Source organism: Hibiscus syriacus, unplaced genomic scaffold (assembly GCF_006381635.1).
Source record: "Hibiscus syriacus cultivar Baekdansim isolate YM2019G1 unplaced genomic scaffold, ASM638163v2 tig00111810_pilon, whole genome shotgun sequence".
Classification (NCBI taxonomy): Eukaryota; Viridiplantae; Streptophyta; class Magnoliopsida; order Malvales; family Malvaceae; genus Hibiscus; species Hibiscus syriacus.
The window spans coordinates 1,679,346-1,704,719 of NW_024063186.1; the positions used below are offsets into that span (position 1 = coordinate 1,679,346).

The 25,374-nt window shown below is 35.2% G+C and overlaps 2 protein-coding genes and 1 long non-coding RNA gene across 6 annotated transcripts; 1 reads left to right on the top strand and 2 right to left on the bottom strand.

Annotated features, from left to right (window-relative positions):
* Positions 1–849: 849 nt before the first annotated feature.
* Positions 850–1,976, top strand: LOC120171051 (DNA repair protein RAD4-like). The gene is made up of 3 exons (XM_039178857.1): positions 850–1,007; positions 1,188–1,332; positions 1,466–1,976. Exons 1-3 carry the CDS (start codon positions 850–852, stop codon positions 1,955–1,957), a joined length of 795 nt encoding a protein of 264 aa, XP_039034788.1. The 3' UTR covers positions 1,958–1,976.
* Positions 1,977–2,796: 820 nt separating this feature from the next.
* LOC120171099 lies at positions 2,797–3,323 on the bottom strand. The gene is made up of 2 exons (XR_005520844.1): positions 3,166–3,323; positions 2,797–3,098 (listed from the first exon to the last, which is right to left on the bottom strand). It is a non-coding gene; the product is annotated as an uncharacterized LOC120171099 (long non-coding RNA).
* Positions 3,324–3,349: 26 nt separating this feature from the next.
* Positions 3,350–22,561, bottom strand: LOC120171098 (senescence-associated protein AAF, chlorolplastic-like). 4 transcript variants are annotated; one of them, XM_039178891.1, is made up of 8 exons: positions 22,502–22,557; positions 21,731–22,093; positions 4,424–4,497; positions 4,191–4,239; positions 4,132–4,159; positions 3,979–4,050; positions 3,671–3,739; positions 3,352–3,453 (listed from the first exon to the last, which is right to left on the bottom strand). In XM_039178891.1, exons 2-8 carry the CDS (start codon positions 22,030–22,032, stop codon positions 3,403–3,405), a joined length of 645 nt encoding a protein of 214 aa, XP_039034822.1. In that variant the 5' UTR covers positions 22,033–22,093; positions 22,502–22,557; the 3' UTR covers positions 3,352–3,402. The 4 variants fall into 4 exon arrangements, 3 of the variants coding, with proteins under 3 accessions (XP_039034823.1, XP_039034822.1, XP_039034824.1); XM_039178893.1 differs by lacking the exon at positions 22,502–22,557 and adding an exon at positions 4,781–4,924 and having other exon boundaries at positions 3,353–3,453; positions 21,731–21,870; XR_005520843.1 differs by having other exon boundaries at positions 3,407–3,453; positions 3,990–4,050; positions 22,502–22,560.
* Between the last annotated feature and the right edge of the window lie 2,813 nt (positions 22,562–25,374).

Sequence of the window (25,374 nt, forward strand, 5' to 3'; positions counted from 1 at the left end):
GAAAGATGGCTGCGCGAAGGGCTGCAGATTGAAGGCAATGAGATTCCTGCAAAGTTTTGAATCTATGGTTGTAATTGGTTCTGCATTAATTTTCATTTTGGTTGATCTGAATAAATTACAACTCGCAACTGATTTCCTCAGATATTGAAGCGTTCTGCAAAACCAAAGAAAGCTTGAGTTTCTGAAGAAGATGACTGTGATGAGATTGATTCCAAAGATATTGAACTTTATGGGAAGTGGCAGCTGGAGCCACTGTGCCTCCCCCATGCCGTTGATGGAATTGTGCCGAAGGTGATTGCTGTTACTTTCTTGTGGATGCCATGGAAGTGCATATTCGAATAAACCTTTAACTTAATCATTTGTGTTGATACCTCTGCAATCAATAAACCTTCATTCAAGCAATCAATAACTGGTTGCTAATTCCCATCCTTTTATGGTTACTTCTGCAACTGCTATTTTCCTATCGTTCTTATATACTAAATAGCCAGATTCATTTCGATGGCAGATGAACCATTTCCTTTTACAAGAAAATATTGCTGCAAAACAAATAGTTTTCCAGAATTTTCATCTCAATGTTTAAAGACTCAAGTCCTATCCGAAATTAATTTGAAAACGAATACGGCACTCAAGTCATTCCAGTCCACATAACCATTAATCTTAGAAATTTATTTGGTTTTCCTCTTTAGTTTTTTCGTATCTTTTTTTTTTCTGACGTTGGATCCTTATGTTTGATACTAGAATGAGCGTGGCCAAGTTGATGTGTGGTCTGAGAAGTGCCTTCCGCCAGGGACTGTTCACTGTTAATGTAAATAAACATTGTTCAATTTGAGTTTTTGAGGAGCATTGATCATGTTTGTGCGTCTTGAGTTTGAAGGAGGTTTGAAGTTGAAGATTGCAAGGGGAATGTTAGTGTATGTAAATGCATGGCATATAAGTACACGGTCAACTACTGTGCATGATGGTTGTGCAGCTGAGGATTGGTTTACTGCAGCTGATCAGTTGAAGCAGTTAGTTTGTTGTGAAGTTAGTTACATCATCAGTTATAGTACTAGCTATAAATACTTTCCTTGAGAATTGTAATACACACTTAAAAATAATGAATTTCAAAAGATTTGTTTCTCGTTTGTTTTCTCTGTTCTTACTTACATAGATTAGACATCTATTGCTAATCTTTACATTCACTTAAGGTTGCCGAGGGTATTTGCTGTTGCCAAGAGGCTGGAAATTGATTATGCTCCGGCCATGGTCGGTTTTGAGTTTAGAAATGGTCATGCTACTTTTGTCTTTGATGGATTTGTGGTCTGTAAAGAGTTCAAGGATGCAATACTAGAGGTAACTACATCGAACTTAATGATTGAGATAAATTATTAGACATAGACCTATCAAATCTTACTTGAACTTGGAAAATCCATTCAAACTTGATCCCTAATTCATAGTCGTGGTTCCTCCCTTTTTCCTCTAAACTTATGCCGAAGAAGAGGAGAGAAGAGCCGCTGAAGAGAAGAAACGGAATGAAGCACAAGCTATCTCAAGATGTTATCAGCTTCTTTCGTCTATTATAACTAGACAAAAGTTAAACAGCTATTATGGAAACAGTTCGTCATCACAATCATCATTCAGAGATGTCCAAGATACGAATAATGAGATAAAAGCTCCAGTCGAAAGCAGCCAGGATGGTAGGCAATCTACAGGCCATCTGAAAGGAGATAACATAGGTACTATGTATACCGCTTCATCGGGAGCAGTAGAGGTGAGGCATGAACATGTATATTTAACCAAAAATGAAAGTTTTGATGCGGAGAACTCAGCCAGAACAAAGCGATGCGAGTGTGGATTTTCAATCCAAGTGGAAGAAATATATCATGTTCGGTGGTCAATCCAACAGTGGAAGAAATGTCGGACACCAATTTTGCATATAAGTGGACCAAGACTGTTACTGGGAAGCTGCCTATTTTGACAACCTTAAATTGGATATTGCTTTCTGGTAATATAATACCACATGGATAATTTTCATTATTTGCTTTAGCTAAGCTGTTGTAAGTAATCATGGGCCATCTAAACGTTGAAGACGAGTTTTGTTTTTACCTTTGTTCCCCCAGGTGAGCCGAGTTTGGTGGTTTTACAACAATCTCCCGCTAGGATGAATGAATGTATTGAAGATGCACATATTGGAAGTAAGAGCTTGTTGAAGTTAGAACTAGCTCAAAAGTTTGAAAGAAGCATTCGATTATGTACATATTGGAATGTCAGGAGCTTGTGTCGTTTCTTGTAAATAAAATTCGGATAAAAATGGTTATTATATTAATACTAATATAACGACTCCTTATCTTACTATGATAACCTCATTTCAAGATGTTACTACTCATTATCATGAATAAGATTTTACTTTTTTTTAATAAAAAAAAGCCAATAAAACTCCCTATTATTTATTGTATTAATCATTATTATATAATGCAATTTTAATCCACCAATTTATATTTAACACGTAATTAATCCATCTACAAGTACGGTCTCAAACTTTTGGCCAGCACAACAATTTTCACCAATTTTTAACCATTTACTCTTCACAAAGAAGTGAGTGATATTGCATAAACTTCTGGATTAGAACATTTAATTTTGTTAGTGATTTTACTACTCATAATCAGATGTCAAAGAAGAGAATGGAATAAAACACACTAATAAGAGTCTTCACTAAGGAAAAAAAAAAGTAATGTCTGATCTCGCATAAAATTCCGGATTAATACAAATTTCAACTTGATTTATTTGAGAGCTTTTAAGTGGAAAAAAAACATTGGATAATTCAAGCAAAGTCGACAGATTTTCCAGGAAGTAACGAATTCTAACATCAAACATTAGATGAATTCATCACTTGCCTGCAACTAGTTAAAACCTGTGTGTACATATCTACAATATAAATTCCATTTTTATATTGCTCCTTAATTTTCATCTCCATCATCTCCATCTGTGCTATCCGATGGCTTCTGATTCATCATGAACCTCCAGCTATCTCCTTCCTCTATTTCCCATTTGTTCTTTAGTTCGTAGATCGCTTTGGACACCGCTGCAGTGACAGCAAGGTTGTTATCTTTCGCCAGCCTCTACACAGATGAATCCAAACCAATAATACCAACTGTTTGTATCGGGGTTAAAATTTGGCAAAATTACCTGTAATGCGCCCATGCCGGCGTTTCCTAGAGTCCACATGGATGGAGCTGCTGCCAGTGCATTAGCCAATGCTTGTCTGCATCACATACAAAACAGAAACCAACCACTTTATGTATAGGAAAGGTGATTTATCAAATGGCAAGCTCCACAATGGGGCAAACTTTAAGGCTTCACCAACGTTTAGAGGGAAAAAAGAAATGGAAAGCAACAGTGGAAACTTGTCAATATGAAAGGAACTTACAATTTGTACACCTTGCTCACCATCATGTCATGAATATTTTTCATAAACTGCACAACCAACAAAATCATACGAACATAAATGCTCCATGGACGCATAGAAACATAGAATTGATTACCTTCTTTATCGAAAATGTGGGTTTTATTCAGACAAAGTGCTGAGTGCATTATTCAATATTACATCTATTTTATAACTATGATTCAGATCTAATCTTATATGATCCAACAAAATAATCAGCATAATATTAAAAAAGTAGTTGTCCCTTACCTCCAAAGCCATTAAGGCCTCCTCCATTGCACGCTGCTTAGCACGGAAGTCAGCACGGCGCAGATCAGTCTGGAAGACAGCACCTCATATATTTTATTATTCATAACCAGTAGACTACATTCTCAAGACACATTCAACACACTTGCAAATTAATTAATGTTTTGCCTTCCTGAGATATAACTAGAAATTTAGTTCTTCAACCTTTCTGTAAATGGAAATGAAATTAAGTGGTTACCAAATATAAGCAACTAATAAGCTAACAGTAAGAAAAGATATTAAAGAATTACAATAAGGCATGATATAAGTACCTCCAATGCACCATCACTCCAATGTTTATCAGCTGCAGTTTTCAATCTAGATTGTGCCTTGTCTCTTAAGACCTGAAAAGATATAAGGTTCTTCATGAAATTAAATCCATGATACCTTCCTGGAATATGAACCTACTAATTAAATACACATACAGTGGCAATATGATGAAGACATTCAGCCCTTTTGGCAATATGATGAAGACATTCAGCCCTTTTTCTTCACACCTCGGTCGATCTTTTCCGTATCTTCTCTTGCCCTAACTGCATACCATAAATTCAAATCATGATGAAAAACAATGTTGGAAATATCACAAGAATTCTGTGCACATCATAAAAATGAAAAAGTCAATCTCAGTTAAAACATTACCAAATAAATTCGTTTCACACACAGCCTCATTGAGAACTCCCTTAAATAATTTACGTAATTACTACATTAAGAGCTTACCATCGAGTTTAAGAAATCCTGACCCAAGAATAGCCACATCCCGACGAGCACGGGCGTCCAACCTCATTATTCCACTGAAGAAAACAGGAAAACAGCAAAACAGTAAGCTATAGTATACCCAACATAATAAATAAGGGCGTGCGAACTTGAAATGACAACAAGATGTGATTAACCAACATCTGATTAAGTTCAGGGGTTTTGCGAAGTTTGCATTAGCACTGAAATAAATGTTAGTAAACTTATGCTAAGAATATAGAGCACGTCAACATGAATGTAATACTAAACACGAGAATTACACCAACATCTGATAATGATGGCAAGCTATTTTGACATAAATACGGAATTGCTGATTATTACCGAGATGAGCAGAACAATGTCATTACGGGCCCTTTCATTTACTTATCGCACGCAAATCTACAAGCTTCAGCCAAGCCTTGACTTGAGTGTATTTTTCTCCCATGCATGCCTGAATGACCAACTTCATCTTCTGCAATCTGTGAACTTACTCGCAACTGTATGCATTCAAAAAGTTCAGGATGGGCCATATCAAGAAGCAAGAAAACGAGATATTACTTCGCTAAATTACAGTTAGTGCCTAATTTACATTGTTATAGCTCGAGAGAAGAGAGAATAGTAGAGAGAAAGTTAGCAGAAAAGAAGGAGAAAATTAAGAGGAATTGGAGATTTCATTCATTCAAGTCATGAGGAAGATGGCCTCAGCATTCAAGTATTATTTAGTTACAATTGTGTATTGAGAATCTAAGGATGCCAGGTGGCTGTCCTTACTAACTAACTCATTCTTATCTTTTCTTCTCTTTTGCAGGTACTGGGCTTTCGCACTTGGGTTGCTCCAACTCAGAAGGGTAAGTTACTCACTGCCCCTCACATGCTTCAATTCTCAATTCATTCTCTTCAATCCCTAACCCTCGCTCCTCAATCCCCCAATTCTTTCTCGTTTCCTTGTCTCTCTTCTTCTCCTACTGTGACAATACCTGCCCCTTGAGACGATCCTTGTCTCCAAGGATCAAATACTGGAAATTGACCCTTGAGAACCAAACAATCTTCCCAAGTATCATTTGCTTCATCCAGATTCTCCCATTGAACTAAAAGCTGAGTCATGGGTTTGTTGTTGCGATTAATAATACGCCTGCCCATTATCTTTAATGGTTGGATTTTGAATTGACCATCTTTATCTACTGCAGGAGGATTTATTGCAGAGGTCGATGATTCCCCAATGTGTTTCTTCAGTAGGCTCACATGGAATACAGGGTGCAGTCGTGATGTTTCTAGTAAGTCCAATCAATAAGCAAATGCTCCAATTTTTTCCACTATCTTGTATGGGCCATAATACTTGGCTGCCAATTTCAGATTCTTTCGCAGGGCGAGTGAAGTTTGTCTTTAAGGCTATAATTTTAGGTAAACCTTGTCCCCAATTTCGAATACTCTTTCTGATCTTTTCTTGTATGCCTGTTGCTTCATTCTATTGCAAGCCAATTCCAGCTACTGTTTGACAAGTTGTCGAATTTCCTCTCTATTATTCATCATTTCATTCACAGTGTTTACTTGAGAGTCTCTATGCCAAACAATAGTTGGGGGTTTGTATCCATATAGGGCCTGGAAAAGGGGTGAGTCGTAGGGCAGTGTGGTAGGTGGTGTTGTGCCACCACTCTGCATGGGATAACCACTTAGCTAATTGTTTAGGTTGAAAAAAACAGAGTCCTCGGAGGTACTGCTCCAAACACTGATTGACCCTCTTTGTTTGACCATCTATTTCTGGATGGTAAACATTATTAAACAGAGTTCTAGTGCCCAGTTGTTTCATCAGTTCCTTCCAAAATACACTAGTGAATGTCTTATCTCTGTCTAAAATGGCCATTTTAGGCTGACCATGCAGTTTATAAACATTTTCTAGGTATAATTTAGCTACCTCAGCTGCAGTATAAGGGTGAGATAGTGCCAAGAAATGACTGTATTTGGTAAATTTGTCTACTACAACTAGGATGCAATTTTTCCTTAGGGAGATAGGTAGGCCCTCCATAAAATCCATTGTAATTATTTCTCAAGCTTGGTTTGTAATAAGCAGGGGTTGTAGCAAGCCAGAGTTTGCTATATGTTTCACCTTAGTTAGCTGATAAACTGCACAACATGTCACATAAGTAGCCACTATAGCCTTAAGTCTAGGCCAATAAAAATTAGACTTTATCTTATGATATGTAGCTTGTGCTCCTGAATGACCTCCATGTGGGGAATCATGCAAAGTTTGAAGGATTTGCAGTCTAAGACCTCCAGCAATCCCAATATACACTCTTCCATTGTATCTGAGGACACTCTTGGAATATTTCCATCTAGTGTCAGTAGTAGGACTGATAGTCAGGATTGAAATCCATTCCTTAGCTAGCTTGTCCTCCTTCTAGCTGTCTTCTACCTCCTGAACCTAGCTATGTATTAATAATGTTACTCTCATAGCAAAACATTGAGCTTGATCTTCCCATTTTCTGGATAAAGCATCTGCAACCTGTCGACATCGTTTTTCGCCTAGGCAGGGAAAAACTTAGTACTACTTAGGGGTTTTTCTTTGAAAAGGTTTTGAAATGTAAGGAGTCACCATCGACCGTTTGAGTTAGGTATGTAGAATACTTAAAAATTTTCTTTTAAAAAGAGTTCTTAAGAAAACATCATTTTAAAAGGTAAACAATGTTTCCCATAATATTTGAATCCCATGTTGTCATTTTTAGTAATATAGCCCCTAAAATCAGCTATAGTGTTGTAGAGGGTTATTGACCCTGAATAACAATCTGCTCTCCTTGGTGGTCAAAGCTTAATGTCATATTTTTGAAATTCATTAATATTGGACTAAATAATTTCATCCAATCAACCCCTAAAACCATGTCACTTCCACCTAGTTTAAGTAGTCTGAAATCATGTATAAAAGAGTGACCTTGCATTTGTTATTCAACCTTGTTGCATCTAGTTGAACTGAAAAGCTTTTGTTCATTAGCTACAGTAAGGGCCAAAGGGTAACGTGTAGTGATCTGTATTCCAGTATCAGCCCATTGTGGGGTCAAAAAACTGTGGGTATTACCACTATCAATTAAAATATTCAATGGTTTACCTTGAATAGTTCCTTGGATTCTCAATGTATTATGGCCAATGCATCCAGTAATAGCATTCATAGCAATTTCTAGGTTCTCTTCTTACTGTATAAGTTGATCTAAATCATTAGGAAAAACCTCTAAGGGAGTAGTGGTATCTTCTTCATTAATCATGTTTAGGTGTCTCTGTTTACACTGATGACCTGGAGCAAATTTCTCACCACACTTAAAACATAGATTATTTAACCTTCTGTAGTCAGTGTGGTTCTGTTTTTGTGGTAGTAGGAATGTTGTCTTGGGAGGTAATGATAGTCAACTTGGCTTAGAAGCAGTGACTGGTTTGGGTTGGGTGGGTTTTTAAAAGAAGTCTGTATTCTTCTGTTCCCAAACTCAACAGATAATTCATAAAGCTTAGCTTGCTTGCATGCTTTAGACAGAGTTTTAGGATCTAGAGCTTTAACTTTGAGTTTAATGTCTTCCTTAAGCCCACTGATAATAAGTGATACAAAGAAATCCTCAGTAAGGGTAGGATTTTGTAATAGCATGTGAGGTTGTAGCTCTTCAAATCGTTCTTGATAATCCTCAACAGAACCTTTCTGAGTCAACTTTGTAAATTCCTCCACTATATCAGAAAAGGACCAGTCAGTGAACCTGTGACAAAGATCTGCTTCAATCTCATGCCTCGTCACATGGTGTTTCTGCATGATATAACCATCGAACCAAATCTCTTCCTTACCCGTTAGATACATGTGACTACTTCTACCCTCTGATCTGGAGGTACACTACAGAGGGAAAAATGTTTAAGGCATTTTTGGAGCTACCCCTAGGGTTATTAACCCCTTTGAAAAATGGCATTTTAATCTTAGGTCGATGCCACATCGAACCTGAAATATTAAAGGAACCCCCTTGGCCTCGTTTATCAACTTCAGAAACAAACAAAATAGGTCTATATTTACTATTTTCACCCATTTGATTATCAGGCTTAGAACTATTCTTAGGAGCTGTAAAATCATCAGGTTTAGCCTTCAAAATCCCAGGTTCATCAGGTTTATAAGTAAATCGAGACTTATCATTAATCATAGTAACCATAACAGGTTTCTTTCCTTCGTTTTTAGAAGTATTAGGATTTTGTACCTGTTCACTAGCAGAGATCTCTTGATCACCATTTTTTCCCGCAAAAAATTTCAAAATCTCCTCTACATAACTTTGGTTGGTGGTCATCCTGGATTCCAATGAATTGATACGGTTTTCTTGACTCTCCTACCATTTAGGGGATTAGTTTCTTCTTGGGCTTGTTTCACCAACGTAGTTAAATCTTCAATCTATTTTTGTAGTGCAGAGAGGTCAGTGTCAGCCAGATTCTGATTCTTCTTTGGCATACCCACTCAAAAACTTGCTAGAAATTGAGGTTCTGGATACCAATTGTTATAGCTCGAGAGAAGAGAGAATAGTTGAGAGAAAGTTAACAGAAAAGAATGAGTAAATTCAGAGGAATTGGAGATTTCATTCATTCAAGTCATTAGGAAAATGGCCTCAGCATTCAGGTATTATTTAGTTACAATTGTGTACTGAAAATCTAAGAATGCCAGGTGGCCGTCCTTACTAACTCATTCTTATCTTTTTCTCTTCTGCAGGTACTAGACTTTTGGACTTGGGTTGCTCTAACTCAGTCGGGTAAGTTACTCACCTGCCCCTCACGTGCTTCAATTCCCAATTAATTCTCTTCAATCCCTAACCCTCACTCCTCAATCCCCAATTCTTTTTCATTTTCTCATCTCTCTTCTTCTCCTACTGTGACATATATCTGATAATGCAAATAACTAGTGTCATAACCATTTTTTTATAAAGAATACAATTAAATATTATTTTTAAAACGATTATGACTTTAATTTTGAAAAATTGGGGAATTTGGAATTGATTTGGAATAAATTTGATAGGGGTTAAAATGGAGTCGCCATCGACCTTTGGGTTAGGTAAGTCGAATACCTAAAATGTCTTTTAAACAAAAAAACAATTTTAAGAAAAATCATTTTTTAGACAAAAAGGTGGTATGCATTTACAAAGATTCAATTAAAATGGGCTCGGGAGTCGATTACACGTGGGAAAGGATAAGAACCCCCACAACCCCCAGAATTGGTACTGTGTCGCTTATACGTTGTCATAAATGGTGGAAATTACGAGTCGAATATAAAGTTACAATGTGATCCATTTATCGAACATTGATTAATTTGCTTTGAATTAATTAGAGAAAATTATTTAACTCGAAAAGAAATCTCAAAATTAGCAATCCACCGTCGGGAAAGCTAACTCGACCACTACTCATTCGTAAAGAATATTCCCTCTTCGACAAAACGCGAATCGAGTATAAATTTAAAATCGACATTTCATAAAATGGAATAAATTGCTATTTCAAAACATGCATGACATTGTTCGATTTAAATATGAAATGAATTAATTAACAAAATAAAGTTCATTGATTTCAAGTTCACGTTTTGTTAAAATGTCGTATTGGATCGCATCACTTCGACCAAGTGAAGCTTTCCACGCTCATTCTACAAATTGGTTCTTGAAATTATTTGAATCACACTAAATTATCAATATCATTTACAAGAAACATGCATCGTAAAAAAACATTCCATATATCCAATTAAAATGAGTAATATAAAATAAAACTAATAAAGGTGAACATTAATATTAAGTAAATATAACTACATATATGCCACAATAACAAAACGTTTAACATTTAACAACATAAATAAAAATATATATATATGGTTTGAACAAGAATAATAAACTAATATGAAACTTGTTGACAAAGTATTAAATTAAAGTAACTAAAGATTACAGGGGCTGAAAATAAAATTCTACCAAACATTATGCAAAGAACAATGACTAAAATGAACATAAGAGAAAAAGTAAGCCCAAACAATATATTAACCCCATCGAACCAAAGGCAAACATAAATGACCGAAATGAAAATTACACACAAACTAGAATCATAATCACATACATCAAACATATAAGGTATTGGGAGTAAAAATAATCCAAAAACAATATTGGGATTAAAATATAATGAAAGTAAAACATACATGTTAATTCAGGATTTAACCCAAAATACAAAACAGTGACCAAAATGGAATTTTCATACACAACAAGATCAATGTCTAACATTTACAATATATATAATAATGGTCAATAGACCAAATTACAACTTTATAAATGAAAGGAATAAAGTCTAAAACAAATAAATTACAATCAGTGGCCAAAATAAAAATTTCACAAATTCTATGGCCAAATTTGAACATCAAAGAAAATACACAAAGCACGAGATTAATGACTTAAATGAGACAATATAAAACATGGTGACCAAATTCGGATAATAACAAAAATATATACATACACGTGCTTGAAGGCCAATAAGGACTAAAATGAACTAAATAGAAATAAAAAGGGGCTCAACAATAATTAAACAAAATGTAAACTAGTGACTAAAATGAAAGGTACTTAAATATCACGGCCAAGTTCGAACCTTAACAAAAATACCATACACCATAATAATATGACTAAATTACAACATATAAAAATCAAGAGATCAAAGTAAAAATAAACAAAAGTTTATTAATGACTAAAATAAGAAATTACAAGATAGAGAGGACCTTTCTTGTGAATAAACTACCAGTGAAAATACATCCCAGGTCCCCTCAAAATGCTACCGTTTTAATCTAATTATAAATGGCCCAAATAACTCAAACAAGCCATTGTTTCCATTTCCCACAAGAGAGAAGAGAGAGAGTAAAAGAAAGAGAGAGAAAACTCTCTCCAGACTTCAACCGAAGCCCAGATTTTGGTGGGGGTTCCACCGTGCAGACCGCCACTAATCGACAGCCGCCGCCGTATGCTGGTGCTGGTGCTGGTGCGAAGAGAAAAGGGCACTACTCGAAGCACCTCAACACCCTGGTCCCGAATCCGGGGTTAGTTTCCTTTGGAAATGGCTCACACGCTGTGAATCTACGAAGAACCCGAAGGGTTCTTCGACTCTGGCGACCTTAGCTTTCAACGACAAAACGAGGTAAGGGTTTCTCTCCTCGGTTCCTCTCCCTTCTTCCTTTTTGTTTTCCTATATTTTATGTTTGGGTTTGAGTCCCTGTTCCCCAAATCCCCTTCGATGTTTCCCTTTTTTTCCAGTGCTTTCTTCTATTTTTTAAACCCCGAATCTCTTTCTTCCTCCCCCTCCATCGTTCCCTCTGTCTGATTATATGGTCCTCCGTCGCTGTTAATGGATTAGACTTGCTTATGTAGGATCATAATATCCTAGATTTCTAGGATAATAATTTCTTCAGATTTTCTGACTTGAATAAGCTTTGAGATTGATTTCTATCTCTCTGTCACTGTTGATGTAGATTTACGGTCACTGTTGTTGATCCATTCTGATTGGCTCCGATGGAAGCTTGGGAAGCTCGACTAGGAAGCTGAAACACCAAGACCTGGTGGCTGAGCTGATGTTCATCAGGGTGAAACCCTAGTTTTAGGGTGATCTGGACCGTTGATTGGGTTCAGATCCAACGACTTGTTGGAGGCGGCGCTGGGAAATCATCAGAAACCCTAAGGGATTTTGGGTTAGATGTTGGGCCTGGATCTTGGGTGTGAATCGGGTCGGGATCCAGTGTTGGGTTTTTCTTTGTGGGCTGTTGAACCAGGCCTAATGGGTTAGCTGTTGGGTTGCTTGGGCTTTAATGTAATTTGGTTTGGGCTCCAGGATTGGCCTGTAAAACAAAACAAAAAACAATAATAATAATAATAATTTATAATACTAATAATAATAATAATAGATTAAAATTAAATAGAAAAGACCCGGATAAAAATGGGTGTCTACAACTGCCTCTCTTTGCACACTCTTGTGTTAAAAAGAATAGGGAAAAGATGACAAGACATCACATTTTTGTCTGGTTCTCTCCTTTTTATGGTTAGAAGTTGGATAATGTTGGTTGTTGGGGAAGACACAGCTCATACGCGTTGAAGAGTTCTGGTCGTCTAAGGGTGACATGGTTCCTACGTGATGAGGAAATCTGGTCGAGGGATGACACGACTCATACGTGATGAAGAGTTCTGGTCATCTTTAGGAAGGGTGATAACTCGGTTCCTACGTGATGAGGACACTGGTTATCTAGGGGTGACACGGCTCCTACGCGATGAGGAGATCTAGTCGGGGGATGACACGGCTCATACATGATGAAGTGTTTTGGTCATCTTTTGGAAGGTGATAACTCGGTTCTTATGCGATGAGGACGGCTGGTTATCTAGGGGTGACATGGCTCCTACATGATGAAGAGGTCTGGTCAAGGGATGACACGGTTCCTACGTGATGAAGAAGGCTGGCCATCTTTAGTGATTATGGTTTCAAGGGAAACCGACTCAAAGATTTGTTTTAAAAGAAACATACTCAAAGATTTGTTTGAAGAAAAACAAACTCAAAGGTGATGTGTTTCAAAAGCAATTGTCTCAAAAGAGACAAAATTCATTTCAAGGGAAACGACTCAAAGATGACGTTTAAAGGAAACTGTCTCAAGCGAGATAAAATTTGTGTTTAAGGGAAATGTTCTCAAAGATCGGTGTTTCGAGATAAACAAACTAAAAGTTGTTTTTGTTTCAAGAAAAACATACTCAAAGATTTTTGTTTGTTTTGTTTCAAGGGAAACAAACTCAAAGATGGTAAATTTTCTTTCCAAGAAATATACTCAAAGATTTTTCTTAAAAGAAACTGTCTCAAAATAGACAAAATTTTATTTCCAAAGAAATAAATTCAAAGATTTTTCTTCAAAAGAAACTGTCTCAAGGGATAAAACCTTGTTTCTAGAGAAACAAAGTCAAAGATGATCTTTTTTTTTAAGAGAAAATGTCTCAAGAGTCAAAATTCGTTTCAAGAGAAATAACTCAAAGATGGTTTTATTTCAGGAGAAACAAACTCAAAGATTTTGTATTTCTTGAGAAATTGCCTCAAGGGAAACAAAATTTGTTTTAATAGAAACGATCAAAGGTGGGTGTTTCAAGAGAAACTAACTCAAAGATAGGTGTTTCAAAAGAAAGGACTTAAAGATTTTTCACGAACAAATATTTTAAGCGAGATAAAATTTGGTTTCAAAAGAAAAATACTCAAAGATGAGTTTTGTTTCAAGGGAAACATACTCAAAGATTTTTCAAAAGAAACTTTCTCAAACGAGATAAAATTTTGTTATCAAAGACACATACTCAAAGATTTTTTCATTTTGTTTCAAGTCGAACAGACTCAAAGATCCTTTGTTTCAAAAGAAACGACTCAAAGATGATGTTTGTTTCCAGTGAAACAAATTCATAATTTGGAAAATTGTCTCAAGTAAGACAACATTTGTTTTTAGAGAAATTGTCTCAAGCGAGACAAAGTTTGTTTTTGAGAAAACGATCTCAAGTGAGATCAACTTTGCTTAATGTGAACAAATTCAAAATTTGTATTCTCAAAGGAAAAATGTCTCAAACGAGACGAAATTTGTTTTGAAAGAAATAACAATCTCAAGTGAGATTAATTTTTGTTTCAAGTGAATTAAATTCGAAATTTGTATATCAAAGGGAAAAATGTCTCAAGCAAGACGAAGTTTGTTTCAAGAGAAATTTTCTTAAATGAGACAAAATTTGTTTTAAAATTCTCAAAATTTATGGGAAATGTCTCAAGTGAGAAAGAATTTTGTTTCAAGTACAACAAATTTAAATTTGTATCAAGCGAGACAAAATTTGTTTTAAAATTCTCAAAATTTGTGGAAAAATGTCTTAAGCAAGACAGAGTTTTGTTTAAAGAAAAACACCCTTTAAGGCAATAAAAAGTCTGCTTGTTCATGCATGTTGAGGAAATGTCTTGATTGTTGACTTCAGGAAGTCAAATCATTGTTTCTTCAAGTTAGAGACATCTGGTAATTTTCGAGCTTTGATTTCCTGAGAGATCAAAATGATGCATTTTTTACTAACTATCTTGGATGTTATGATGGATGTCAAGATGAAATTCATTTGATTTTTTATTGAACTTTCTTCAAGTGAGGAAATGATAAAAATATCTCAGGTTATTATTTTTGGTCAAAGGTATGAGATTCTTATTTATTTACTGTTCACTGATCTGATTAAGTAACTTCTGTACTCACTTATTGGAAGTGTTCTCTAACTCCAGTTTTCATGATCTCAATTGGGTTGTGCGATGCCTTATTAAGGGATTTGTGTGATCGCCTCCTATGCAACAGCTACACAATATTCATATTCGAGCCGCCTTTTCAGGTTTTCAACTCAAATCCTCCTTTAGTTTCAAGACGTTATTCAGAATTTACGTCTTGAACCCCTTTTTTCTTATTGTTTTCTCTATCATGCATTAAATATTTTAGAAAAATTTTATTTTTGTAAATAAAAGATTAATCCTGATGGGCAGGATGAAATCTGAAGACAGTCTCTTATGTTTAGAAATCCATGTATGATTAGAAGGGACTTTTTAGGCATGTAATGTAGGTCATGGTTCACGGTTATGAAAGAAAGGATAATTAGGCCCAAACAAGTGTTTAGGGTAATTGAACCAAGGATCAATTCATTTTGACGCCTTCAATCTTGTCTTGTTCAATTTGGATATGCTCGTATGTGTTCTTTATTTTCTCTTGATGTTCCATGATCTTCGAGTGAAGTGATTATGGAGTGATTTTGCTTGATCAATCTCACGGTTTGAAGCTCGATGCGTCATTTGAGTCGAGGGACTCATTGTCTGTGCTCTTTGTCATATTTTTGTTCTTTGCTTTTTCTTTGTTTTTTCTTTTCTTTTCTTTTCTTTTTTTTCCTTTGTTTTCCTTTGCTTCTTTTCTCTCTTTTTTTGTTCTCTTCGCTTTGATATGATCTTTGCACTATGTATTTGGTGGTTCACCTTTGGTATCTCATCTGAATCAATGTCTTCACTCATGCGAGAAGATTTCCTCTAACTTGCCCCCCAGTGTGGAGGGTGATCCTTGATTAGGGTTGAATTAGAAGAAAACATGATTTAGGCTCAAAGGGGGCACAAAGAATATATTTTCTCATGTTGTGAAGGGATAAAGAAAGAATTTCATTCATAATCTCATACACAGAAGTCCTTGCAGAAAAGAGATCCCCAGGGGGATAGATTTTCAAGATTAATTTTATTCACATGAAAAAATGTAATTAATGCATGATAGAATTATTTTGAAATAATTCTCTTATTCTGATTCTTGCTCTCAGCATGTCTTAATTGCTCAGGCTCTTCCTAAGAAGATCACTTCGAGATGCCCCCACATTGTTTCTTCTCGAGATGCCCCACATTTTTATTCTGGTAGGAAGGTTCATGTTCAAGTGAACATCTTTTACTCAATGCTTGTAGGTTTTATTGGTCGAAAAATATGTCAGTTTTACGTCTAAGAAGACGATGGTAACTTTATTGGCTCAAAGAAAGTTATAGGCATAACTTTTTGTGACTCAAAAAGATAAAGGAAATGTTTCAAGGTCAGAAAGAATGTTTCAAAGTCTCAAGGATAAATGCAATGTTTCAAGGTCTCAAAGAAAATGAATATCACAATTTGGTTCTTTGGTAACGACCATGAATGATTTTGGGTAAAGAATCGAGAGATTTTATTTTGGGGTTAGACAGGATAAGAAAGGTATAATCTTATCATATGTCAAAAATCTATAATTCTTGAAGAATTAAAAGAATCCGTAATTCATTTGATATTCAAAGAACTGAAGATTAAAATTTGTTCAATTATTCAACCTTAGAAGGTAGCATAAATTCAATCATTAAGGTTAAAAATATTTAAACAAATATTAAAGAAAAAAATGAGTTCAAACAAAAAAATCTCTTTAGATGCAAATGGTAGATGCAATGCCCTCATATTTCTTCAATTTCCCATGCCCTTGAATCCATCAGGTTCTGTATCTTGCGTTTCAGTGCCTTACAGTTTTCAGCGGAATATCTGGAACTTTCAATGTGACATCAACATCATGGACCTCTTGGAATGGTGACTCTTTTCTTGGATCATCCTAGAAGGTTCAACACTGCAACCAACCGAACAAGCTCCCATCTTTCTGATTTCATCTTTTTGCTTCTATTATCAATGCGGTTAGGACCACTTCATTGAATCCTCCGCTAATTAATGCATATGAAAATGCATAAAAATAAAATATAGATGCAAAATGAAAATATGTAAATGCAGATGAAAAAATATTGATCCCAACGATGAATATCATAGAATAATTTTCACCAGAAGTAAAATCTTTCACATTACAAGACAATCCACTTTACAAACATGCCTTCGCTTAGATGGTGAGTCTGAAGTGGATCACTACTTTGTCTCAGATCTTCGTCCTTGAAAACGATGTCCCTCAGGCGCTCTATAAACTAAATCGGTTAATTCCCCTATGGTGGTGAAGTCAGTGTGCCACCCCTTCGCGGTTAGCTATGAAAGAATCGTAGATAATAATCTACTAATGGATTATTCCTCTGATCAATGGATCATAATTTTGGTCTTGAATGTTGTACTATCTTCAAACTCACTGCTTCATCTCGGATCTCTGTATTTGGAACTAATGCCCCTCAATGCTCTGTAAAATAATTCCATTAATGTCTCGGCAGTGCTAAAGACATTGCATCGCTCCTTGATGACTAGCAATGACATGATTGTAGATAAGATTCCACTGCTGAATTACTATTTGGCTCAATGAATCATTATTTTAGTCTCGAATGATGCATGATCTTTGAACAAACCTCATTCTTGTACTATGAACTTCTTTCAGCCCTTGATGCATGTCTGTGTATGCGACTGCTTGATTGAAAACTTTTACCCCTTCTTGTAAAAATTTTCTCTTGAATATCCCCTTGCGGATCAACACTCTCGCATTATGTTATGACAATACAATGCAAAAATGATGAAAAATGAGAATAAATTAGTGTACACAAACAAAAGAAAAGAAATTAGTTAGTACATATAAGACAATCGATACAGATAAAAATGTTATTCAAAGATGAATATAACATCTACCCCGACATGATATCTACCCGAGCATGCTTTCAATAGATAGCAATCCTACCCGGACATGCTTTCTACCCAAAATGATATATTTTCAAGAAATTGGTCATAACCACATGGTATCTAGTTCGCATGTTATTATTTAACAGAATTTAAAAATAAAAAGGAAAGGTTTAGAAGCGCTCATACTTTGTGTACACATATTTTGGGTACCTACTGATGGACAGAGATTCAGACTATCTATACCTAGGGTGAATGTTCTACGGTTCACTATATGCATGGTTTCGGCTCTAACAGGAAAAGGGAACTCGAATTGTCCTTGATGTCGGTGTCCCCTTGGGCTGACAGACCCTCGATCCTCACCTATTACAGGTTTCGAATGGAACGAGTTCAATTCGAGGTGATTCAATGCCTTATACCCATATGAGGAATAAATCCCTACGAATGTATAAAGTATGTATCACATGGGTTATTTGCTAAAACTCATACGAAGAATAAATTCTTACGAGAGTAAAGCATTCACCCCGACTAATTTGGATCGAAGTTCGAGTCTAGAGCTTATGTTATGCAAATGTATGTGACCTGTGTGAGGAGGAGCGCACCTACCTTCGACTCAACAATAGAACAAAACAAGGAACAAACTTGATAAAACCTTGACGAATCTGAAAATAGAGATTAAACTGTTAATATGACAGATAAAAATGAAGCAAAAACTTCAATAAACGAATCAGAAGTTAACTAAAGACTCGAACTCATAATTTCGACCACAACGACAATGTGTAAGCGGCCTACAACTTGGCTCTCTAAAAACTCATCCCCAGTGGAGTCGCCAAGCTGTCATAACCATTTTTTATAAAGAAAACAATTAAATATTATTCTTAAAACGATTATGACTTTAATTTTGAAAAATTGGGGAATTTGGAATTGATTTGGAATAAATTTGATAGGGGTTAAAATGGAGTCGCCATCGACCTTTGGCTTATGTAAGTCGAATACCTAAAAACGTCTTTTAAACAAAAAAAATTAAGAAAATTTTTTTTAGAGAAAAAGTTGGTCTGCATTTACAAAGATTCAATTAAAATGGGCTCAGGAGTCGATTACGCGTGGGGAAGGATAAGAATCCCCACAACGCCCAGAATTGGTATTGTGTCGCTTATACGTTGTCATAAATGGTGGAAATTACAAGTCAAATATAAAGTTAAAATGTGATCAATTTATCGAACATTGATTAATTTGCTTTGAATTAATTGGAGAAAATTCTTTAACTTGAAAAGAAATCTCAAGATTAGCAATCCTCCGTCGGGAAAGCTAACTCGACCATTTCTTATTCGTAAAGAATATTCCCTCTTCGACAAAATGCGAATCGAGTATAAATTTAAAATCGACATTTGCATAAAATGGAATAAATTGCTATTTAAAAACATGCATGACGTTGTTCGATTTAAATATGAAATGAATTAATTAACAAAATAAAGTTCATTGATTTCAAGTTCACGTTTTGTTAAAATGCCGTATTGGATCGCATCACTTCGACCAAGTGAAGCATTCCACGCTCATTCTACAAATTGGTTCTTGAAATTATTTGAATCACACTAAAATATCAATATCATTTACAAGAAACATGCATCGTAAAAAACATTTCCTATATCCAATTAAAATGAGTAATATAAAACAAAACTAACAAAGGTGAACATTAATATTAAGTAAATATAACTATATATATGTCACAATAACAAAACGTTTAACATTTAAAAACATAAAAAAATAAAAATAAAAAAATAAAAAATATGTTTTGAACAAGAATAATAAACTAATATGAAACTTGTTGACAAAATATTAAATTAAAATAACTAAAGATTACAGGGGCTGAAAATAAAATTCTACCAAACATTATGCAAAGAACAATGACTAAAATGAACTTAAGAGAAAAAGTAAGCCCAAACAATATATTAACCCCATCGAACCAAAGGCAAACACAAAGGACCGAAATGAAAACTACACACAAACTAGAATCATAATCGCATACATCAAACATATAAGGTACTGGGAGTAAAAATAATCCAAAACATCATTGGGATTAAAATATAATGAAAGTAAAACATACATGTTAATTCAGGATTTAACCCAAAATACAAAACAATGACCAAAATGGAATTTTCAAACACAACAAGATCAATGTCTAACATTTACAAAATATATATAATAATGGTCAAGTGACCAAATTACAACTTTAATAAATGAAATGAATAAAGTTTAAAACAAATAAATTACAATCAGTGGCCAAAATAAAAATTTCATAAATTCTATGGCCAAATTTGAACATCAAAGAAAATACACAAAGCACGAGATTAATGACTTAAATGAAACAATATAAAACATGGTGACCAAATTCGGATAATAACAAAAATATATACATACACGTGCTTGAAGCCCAATAAGGACTAAAATGAACTAAATAGAAATAAAAAGGGGCTCAATAGTAATTAAACAAAATGTAAACTAGTGACTAAAATGAAAGGTACTTAAATATCATGGCCAAGTTCGAACCTTAACAAAAATACCATACACCATAATAATATGACTAAATTACAACATATAAAAATCAAGAGATCAAAGTAAAAATAACAAAAGTTTATTGATGACTAAAATAAGAAATTGCAAGATAGAGAGGACCTTTCTTGTGAATAATTTTCCGGTGAAAATACATCCCACGTTCCCTCAAAACGCCATCCGATTATAAATGACCCAAATAACTCAAATAGGCCATTATTTCCATTTCCCACGAGAGAGAAGAGCGAGAGTAAAAGAAAGAGAGAGAAAACTCTCTCCATGCTTCAATCGAAGCCCAGATTCCGGTGGGAGTTCCACTGTGCCGGCCACTACTGATCGGCGACCGCCGTCGTACACCGGCGCCGGAGCGAAGAGAAAAGGGCACTACTCGAAGCACGTCAATACCCTGGTCCCGAATCCGGGGTTAGTTTCCTTTGGAAAGGGCTCACACGCTGTGAATCTACGAAGAACCCGAAGGGTTCTTCTTCGACTCCAGCGACCTCAATTTTCAACGTGGAAATGAGGTAAAGGTTTCTCTCCTCGTTTCCTCTCCCTTCTTCCTTTTTGTTTTCCTATATTTTATGTTTGGGTTCGAGTCCCTGTTGCCCCAAATCCCCTTCGATGTTTCCCTTTTTTTCCAGTGCTCTCTTCTATTTTTTTAAACCCCGAATCTCTTTCTTCCTCCCCCTCCATCGTTCCCTCTCTCTGATTATATGGTCCTCCCTCGTTATTAATGGATTATATGGTCCTCTCTCTGATTTTCTGACTTGAATAGGCTTTGAGATTGATTTTTATCTCTCTGTCACTGTTGATGCAGATTTACGGTCACTGTTGTTGATGCGTTCTGATCGGCTTCGATGGAAGCTTGGGAAGCTCGGCTAGAAAGCTGAAACACCAAGACCTGGCGGCTGAGCTGATGTTCATCAGGGTGAAACCCTAGTTTTAGGGCGATATGGACCGTTGATCGGGTCCAGATCCAATGGCTTGTTGGAGGCGGCGCTGGGAAATCATCAGAAACCCTAAGGGACTCTGGGTCAGATATTGGGCCTGGATCTTGGGTGTGAATCGGGTCGGGCTCCAGTGTTGGTTTTTGCTTTGTGGGCTGTTGAACCAGGCCTGATAGGTTAGCTGTTGGGTTGCTTGGGCTTTAATGTAATTTAGTTTGGGCTCCAGGATTGGCCTGTAAAACAAAAAAAAAAAATAATAAAAAAAATAATAATAATAATAGATTAAAATTAAATAGAAAAGGCTCGGTCAAAAACGGGTGTATACAACTGGAAAACGAAATAAAAACACAAAAAAGGTGTAGGATGAAACTGAACTTGAGGATAAATAAAAAGGAACAGTATTTCCCTTGATGTAGTACATGTAGCAATGAGGTATGCTGAGATAAATTTGTAGTTACTGAGAAAAATGAAGATTCGTAATAAACACATTATTGCAACAATAATTCCTAACATGAAAAATGACGGAGCATGAATTATCACTTAGCTAATTAAAAATAGCACATAATTTATCTGGTCCTGGAATATCAGAATAAAAAACTCTTAACAAAAGTATACCAATGAGATATTACTCAACTAATGTTCAAGTATCAAGAATTATGATGTTAAAGAAACCAAAAAAAGTCTTACCCAGATGCATCAGGGCAATCAGTACAAGGTTTAACAGATTTGGTAGCTTCGGAATTACAAGTTCTTGAAGACAAGCATATAATGGAAGATCCTCGTGTGATAGCAGAACCACCTGTTTTCTCATATATGCTTCCCGAACGTTCACTCGGGAAACTCAACTTTGCCAACAAAAGAGGTGTATTTCTCAGTGTCCGACGCTCGAACCCTCGACTTATAGGATAGATTCTACTATGCAGCCTAGTGTGAACAAAATTCTTAGTCACAACCGAGCCACTTGGGACCTTGCTTGAAGTAAATGCCATTGAAGGAATCAACACAGAAAGGAAGTAATCCCACCCAGAAACGCCCTTTCAACAGCTCAAAGCCAAGGTAAGCAAAACATCTAAATTAGGGCTACATAAAATATCTTTAAATAGTCAAGTTGAATCATTTTGAAAAAGAATACTAGCGCTAGGGTAAGAGATTCTCTTGTTATATAAGAACTAAGATAATCAAATGATTCAATCTTGACTGAAACAATCAATAGATTAGAAACAATTATTCCAATTCTCTAATAATTCGATTCCCACTATTGCCATCAGACAATGAAAAACACACACCAAAGTTAGCAATAAGTACTTTTTCTTTCAACTTGCACAGACACACAAACACAGAGAGCTTCACAAATTCACTGCGAAAATTGGGTAGAGAAAAGGGGGGAAACAATGAAAACCCACTACGAAAAAATGTGTAAAATACCCAAAAACTATCAAACGAAGAGAATTAAACCAACCTGCTGAAAGCAAACTGACTTGCATGACCTTGAAAGATTGAAAACAAAGAGAGAAAGACAAGCAAAGCAAAACTGATTTTAAAGAGAGAGAGAGAGAGAGAAACAGTGGCCAAGGGAATTGAGTAGTGAAATGAGAACCTGTGAAGCACGGGGACGACAAAAGAATCCCGTTTCAAGTATTCGATATGTTTCAGGTACGGACACGGTATAGAGACGACCGGGGTACATACAGAGACGTGCCACGACGGTAGGTACAACAGATCGAATTCAAGGACGGTCAAAGTTTATTTGGGATGTTTCGGGGACGTTTCTAGGGTAATTACCACCGACAAGAATTGTTCGGGCGAAGAAGAGGAAACCACTAGCCGAAGGCGAAGGAGGAGCCATTGGAACCCTCTTTTGGATTCGAACAAAAAGCAAAACGGGAGTGATGAGACAGACAGTGGGAGCAAGAAGAGGAAGTCACGATGGGCAGATGAGCCTAAGCCGATGATTCAACTCCCTATTTCTAAAAGGAAGAAAAGAAACAAAAGGAAGAAGAAGCTGTACCAGGTGGAGAAAGTAGATTTATAGAATTCTTGGTATAATTGCCATTTGATCCATGATCTTCTTAGGGATTTCGAAGTTGGAAGTAATATTTTCATTATTTTTCAAATTGGACACTAAAACTAATTTAGGGGTTTAGAAAAAAACTTCTCAAATGTTAGGAATTTAATTAGAGTTAAATTAACGTGTTACACCAATTGTTCTATAAAGTATTAACTTTATTTATAATTTTTATATCTATTTATAATTTAAAAAAATGCTCAAATGTTAGGATTTTAATTAGAGTTAAATTAGGATGTTAACAATGTTTGATTTGAGTTTAATATTTTTGTACACTTAATATTATAGTTTGAAATGACCATCCAGCTCAGTTGGTAGAGCACAAGGTTCTAAACCTTGAGGTCGTGGGATCAAGTCCCACGGAGGGCATTTCATAATTTGGAGGTCTATGCTCTCAACCTGGTGTTGGGGGCATTATCTTACCTAGAGTTAATATTGTGGTTTGAATATTAAAATTTAACATTAATATTGTGGTTTGTTTATGGATTTTAATGTTCTAAACTTAATATTATAATTTGAGTCTTGATATTTGACTTTATTTATAATTTTAAAATTATTATATATGTCGTATGCTTGTCGTCCTATAATTTATAAAATTATCGTTTCTCGTTTTTATCTGTGTTACCGTATCTGTATCAGTTCAACATAGATGAGAACCACGAGTAAAGCATGTGGCCCGAAAGAGCCAAAGATCGGGACTAGTGTAAGATCTTAAAAGGAAGAAAAATTTGCAAGGGTCTTTTTCTGACAAGTATCATACCTTACACAGGTGTCATGGATTTGGGTTGCAACAGAAGCCATCGTTATTCTCCATTTAACTTTGTTTGGGTAATTCTTTTAACTTTGTCGGTCCAAACGAAGCATGCCTATCCAGTTCGGATAAACATGCAAGCCTTTGTGTTTCTGAAGCCACTGGTTTTTCTATGCAACAAAATTTTATCTTCTTAAAGTTTTCCTGTGTTTTGGTATTACCAGATTTGAACTGCAATTCCCTTCACTACCTCGACATTCTTATACTTGGTTTTGAGTGAGGAGTTCTCTCACGTTGCTTATCTAAATATATCTAAACATGTATTAAAAAAAAGCATGTATTATACAATTATTTTTTAAAGAGATTCTCACTAATACATTTACCAGAAATTATAGAAATTGTGTTATCGATTCGGCTCACCACGTAATCTATGGTTCTAATGAATGACAATCATAAATTTTAAAATAATTTTTAAATAATCACTCACTTTTTTATTTACATTAGAAAAGAAGTGAAGATTAACCTCCAAAAAAAATGATGTAGATAAATATTATTGGTTGGGACTATGATGACGTGATAAACTAGGACTATCTAATAATTTATCCAAAAATTGAAAGAAAATTATAGAAACATAGCTAAATGCTTGCTAACTCACCAACATCCTATTAAAAGAGCTCCAAGGAGATGAGTAACCGAGAGTAAGAATCTATTAAGTATTTAAAATTAAAATTTACGAAGAACAAAGATTTTATTTAATTAATATTTAAATTAATAAAAAATAATATAATTTTAAAGGTGAATTATTGACTTATAAATAAAATCATTTTGATTGATATAATCTTTAAAATAGACGTTGCCTCTAAAATTAAGACGACATTTAGGATTCCATTAGAAGAAACAATTGAAGATTGTATAATCAAAACGTTCCATAATTTCAATAAGAAGTTTCACACAGATAAAAGTAGTCTATAAATATCACAGAAGGTTTCTGATTCAAGATTAAATCTTTTAGAGACCATCTAAATTTTCTTCAAAAAGATTTCACACGCACGATATATATATATATATATCAAAGACACGCAATCACCACACACCGGACTAACAGAAAACAGCGGGAGTGATGTGAGAAATATGTTCATCAATCCCAACAAAAAAGAGAAGGGAATGGTATTTTCATCTCCCATGTACGATTAATTCTTAGCATTTCTAACAATAAACACATAAAATATTATCCTATTAATAAATTTGAGGCTCTTGTAGTAGGAAACAACCCAAACTAAAATACACTGAAACAACGTCTGTTGTTTAATTAAGTAGGTGTATTGAATACAATTATAATATGGATTTATATTTAATGAAACACCCTAAACTAGTACGACACACATTTGACCAATCATAATGCCATATGGAATCACCAGAGTGGCGAACCAATATTTTCTTTTAAATTTTTCTGTTTTTTTAAATGACCATTTGTAATCACACATGTTAAAATAAATCAACTACAATTTAAATAAA

What these genes read in the sequence shown, in the direction of transcription:
- LOC120171051 (XM_039178857.1), top strand. Translation starts at nt 850, where the DNA reads ATGTTTGTGCGTCTTGAGTTTGAAGGAGGTTTGAAGTTGAAGATTGCA. An exon ending in GCAGCTGATCAGTTGAAGCA is followed by an intron (nt 1,008 to 1,187) that starts GTTAGTTTGTTG and finishes CATTCACTTAAG; the next exon opens with GTTGCCGAGGGTATTTGCTG. An exon ending in TCAAGGATGCAATACTAGAG is followed by an intron (nt 1,333 to 1,465) that starts GTAACTACATCG and finishes TTCCTCTAAACT; the next exon opens with TATGCCGAAGAAGAGGAGAG.
- LOC120171098 (XM_039178891.1), bottom strand. Translation starts at nt 22,032, where the DNA reads ATGGCATTTACTTCAAGCAAGGTCCCAAGTGGCTCGGTTGTGACTAAG. An exon ending in GATTGCCCTGATGCATCTGG is followed by an intron (nt 4,498 to 21,730) that starts GTAAGACTTTTT and finishes TGTTTTCTTCAG; the next exon opens with TGGAATAATGAGGTTGGACG. An exon ending in GTCTTCATCATATTGCCACT is followed by an intron (nt 4,051 to 4,131) that starts GTATGTGTATTT and finishes ATATCTTTTCAG; the next exon opens with GTCTTAAGAGACAAGGCACA.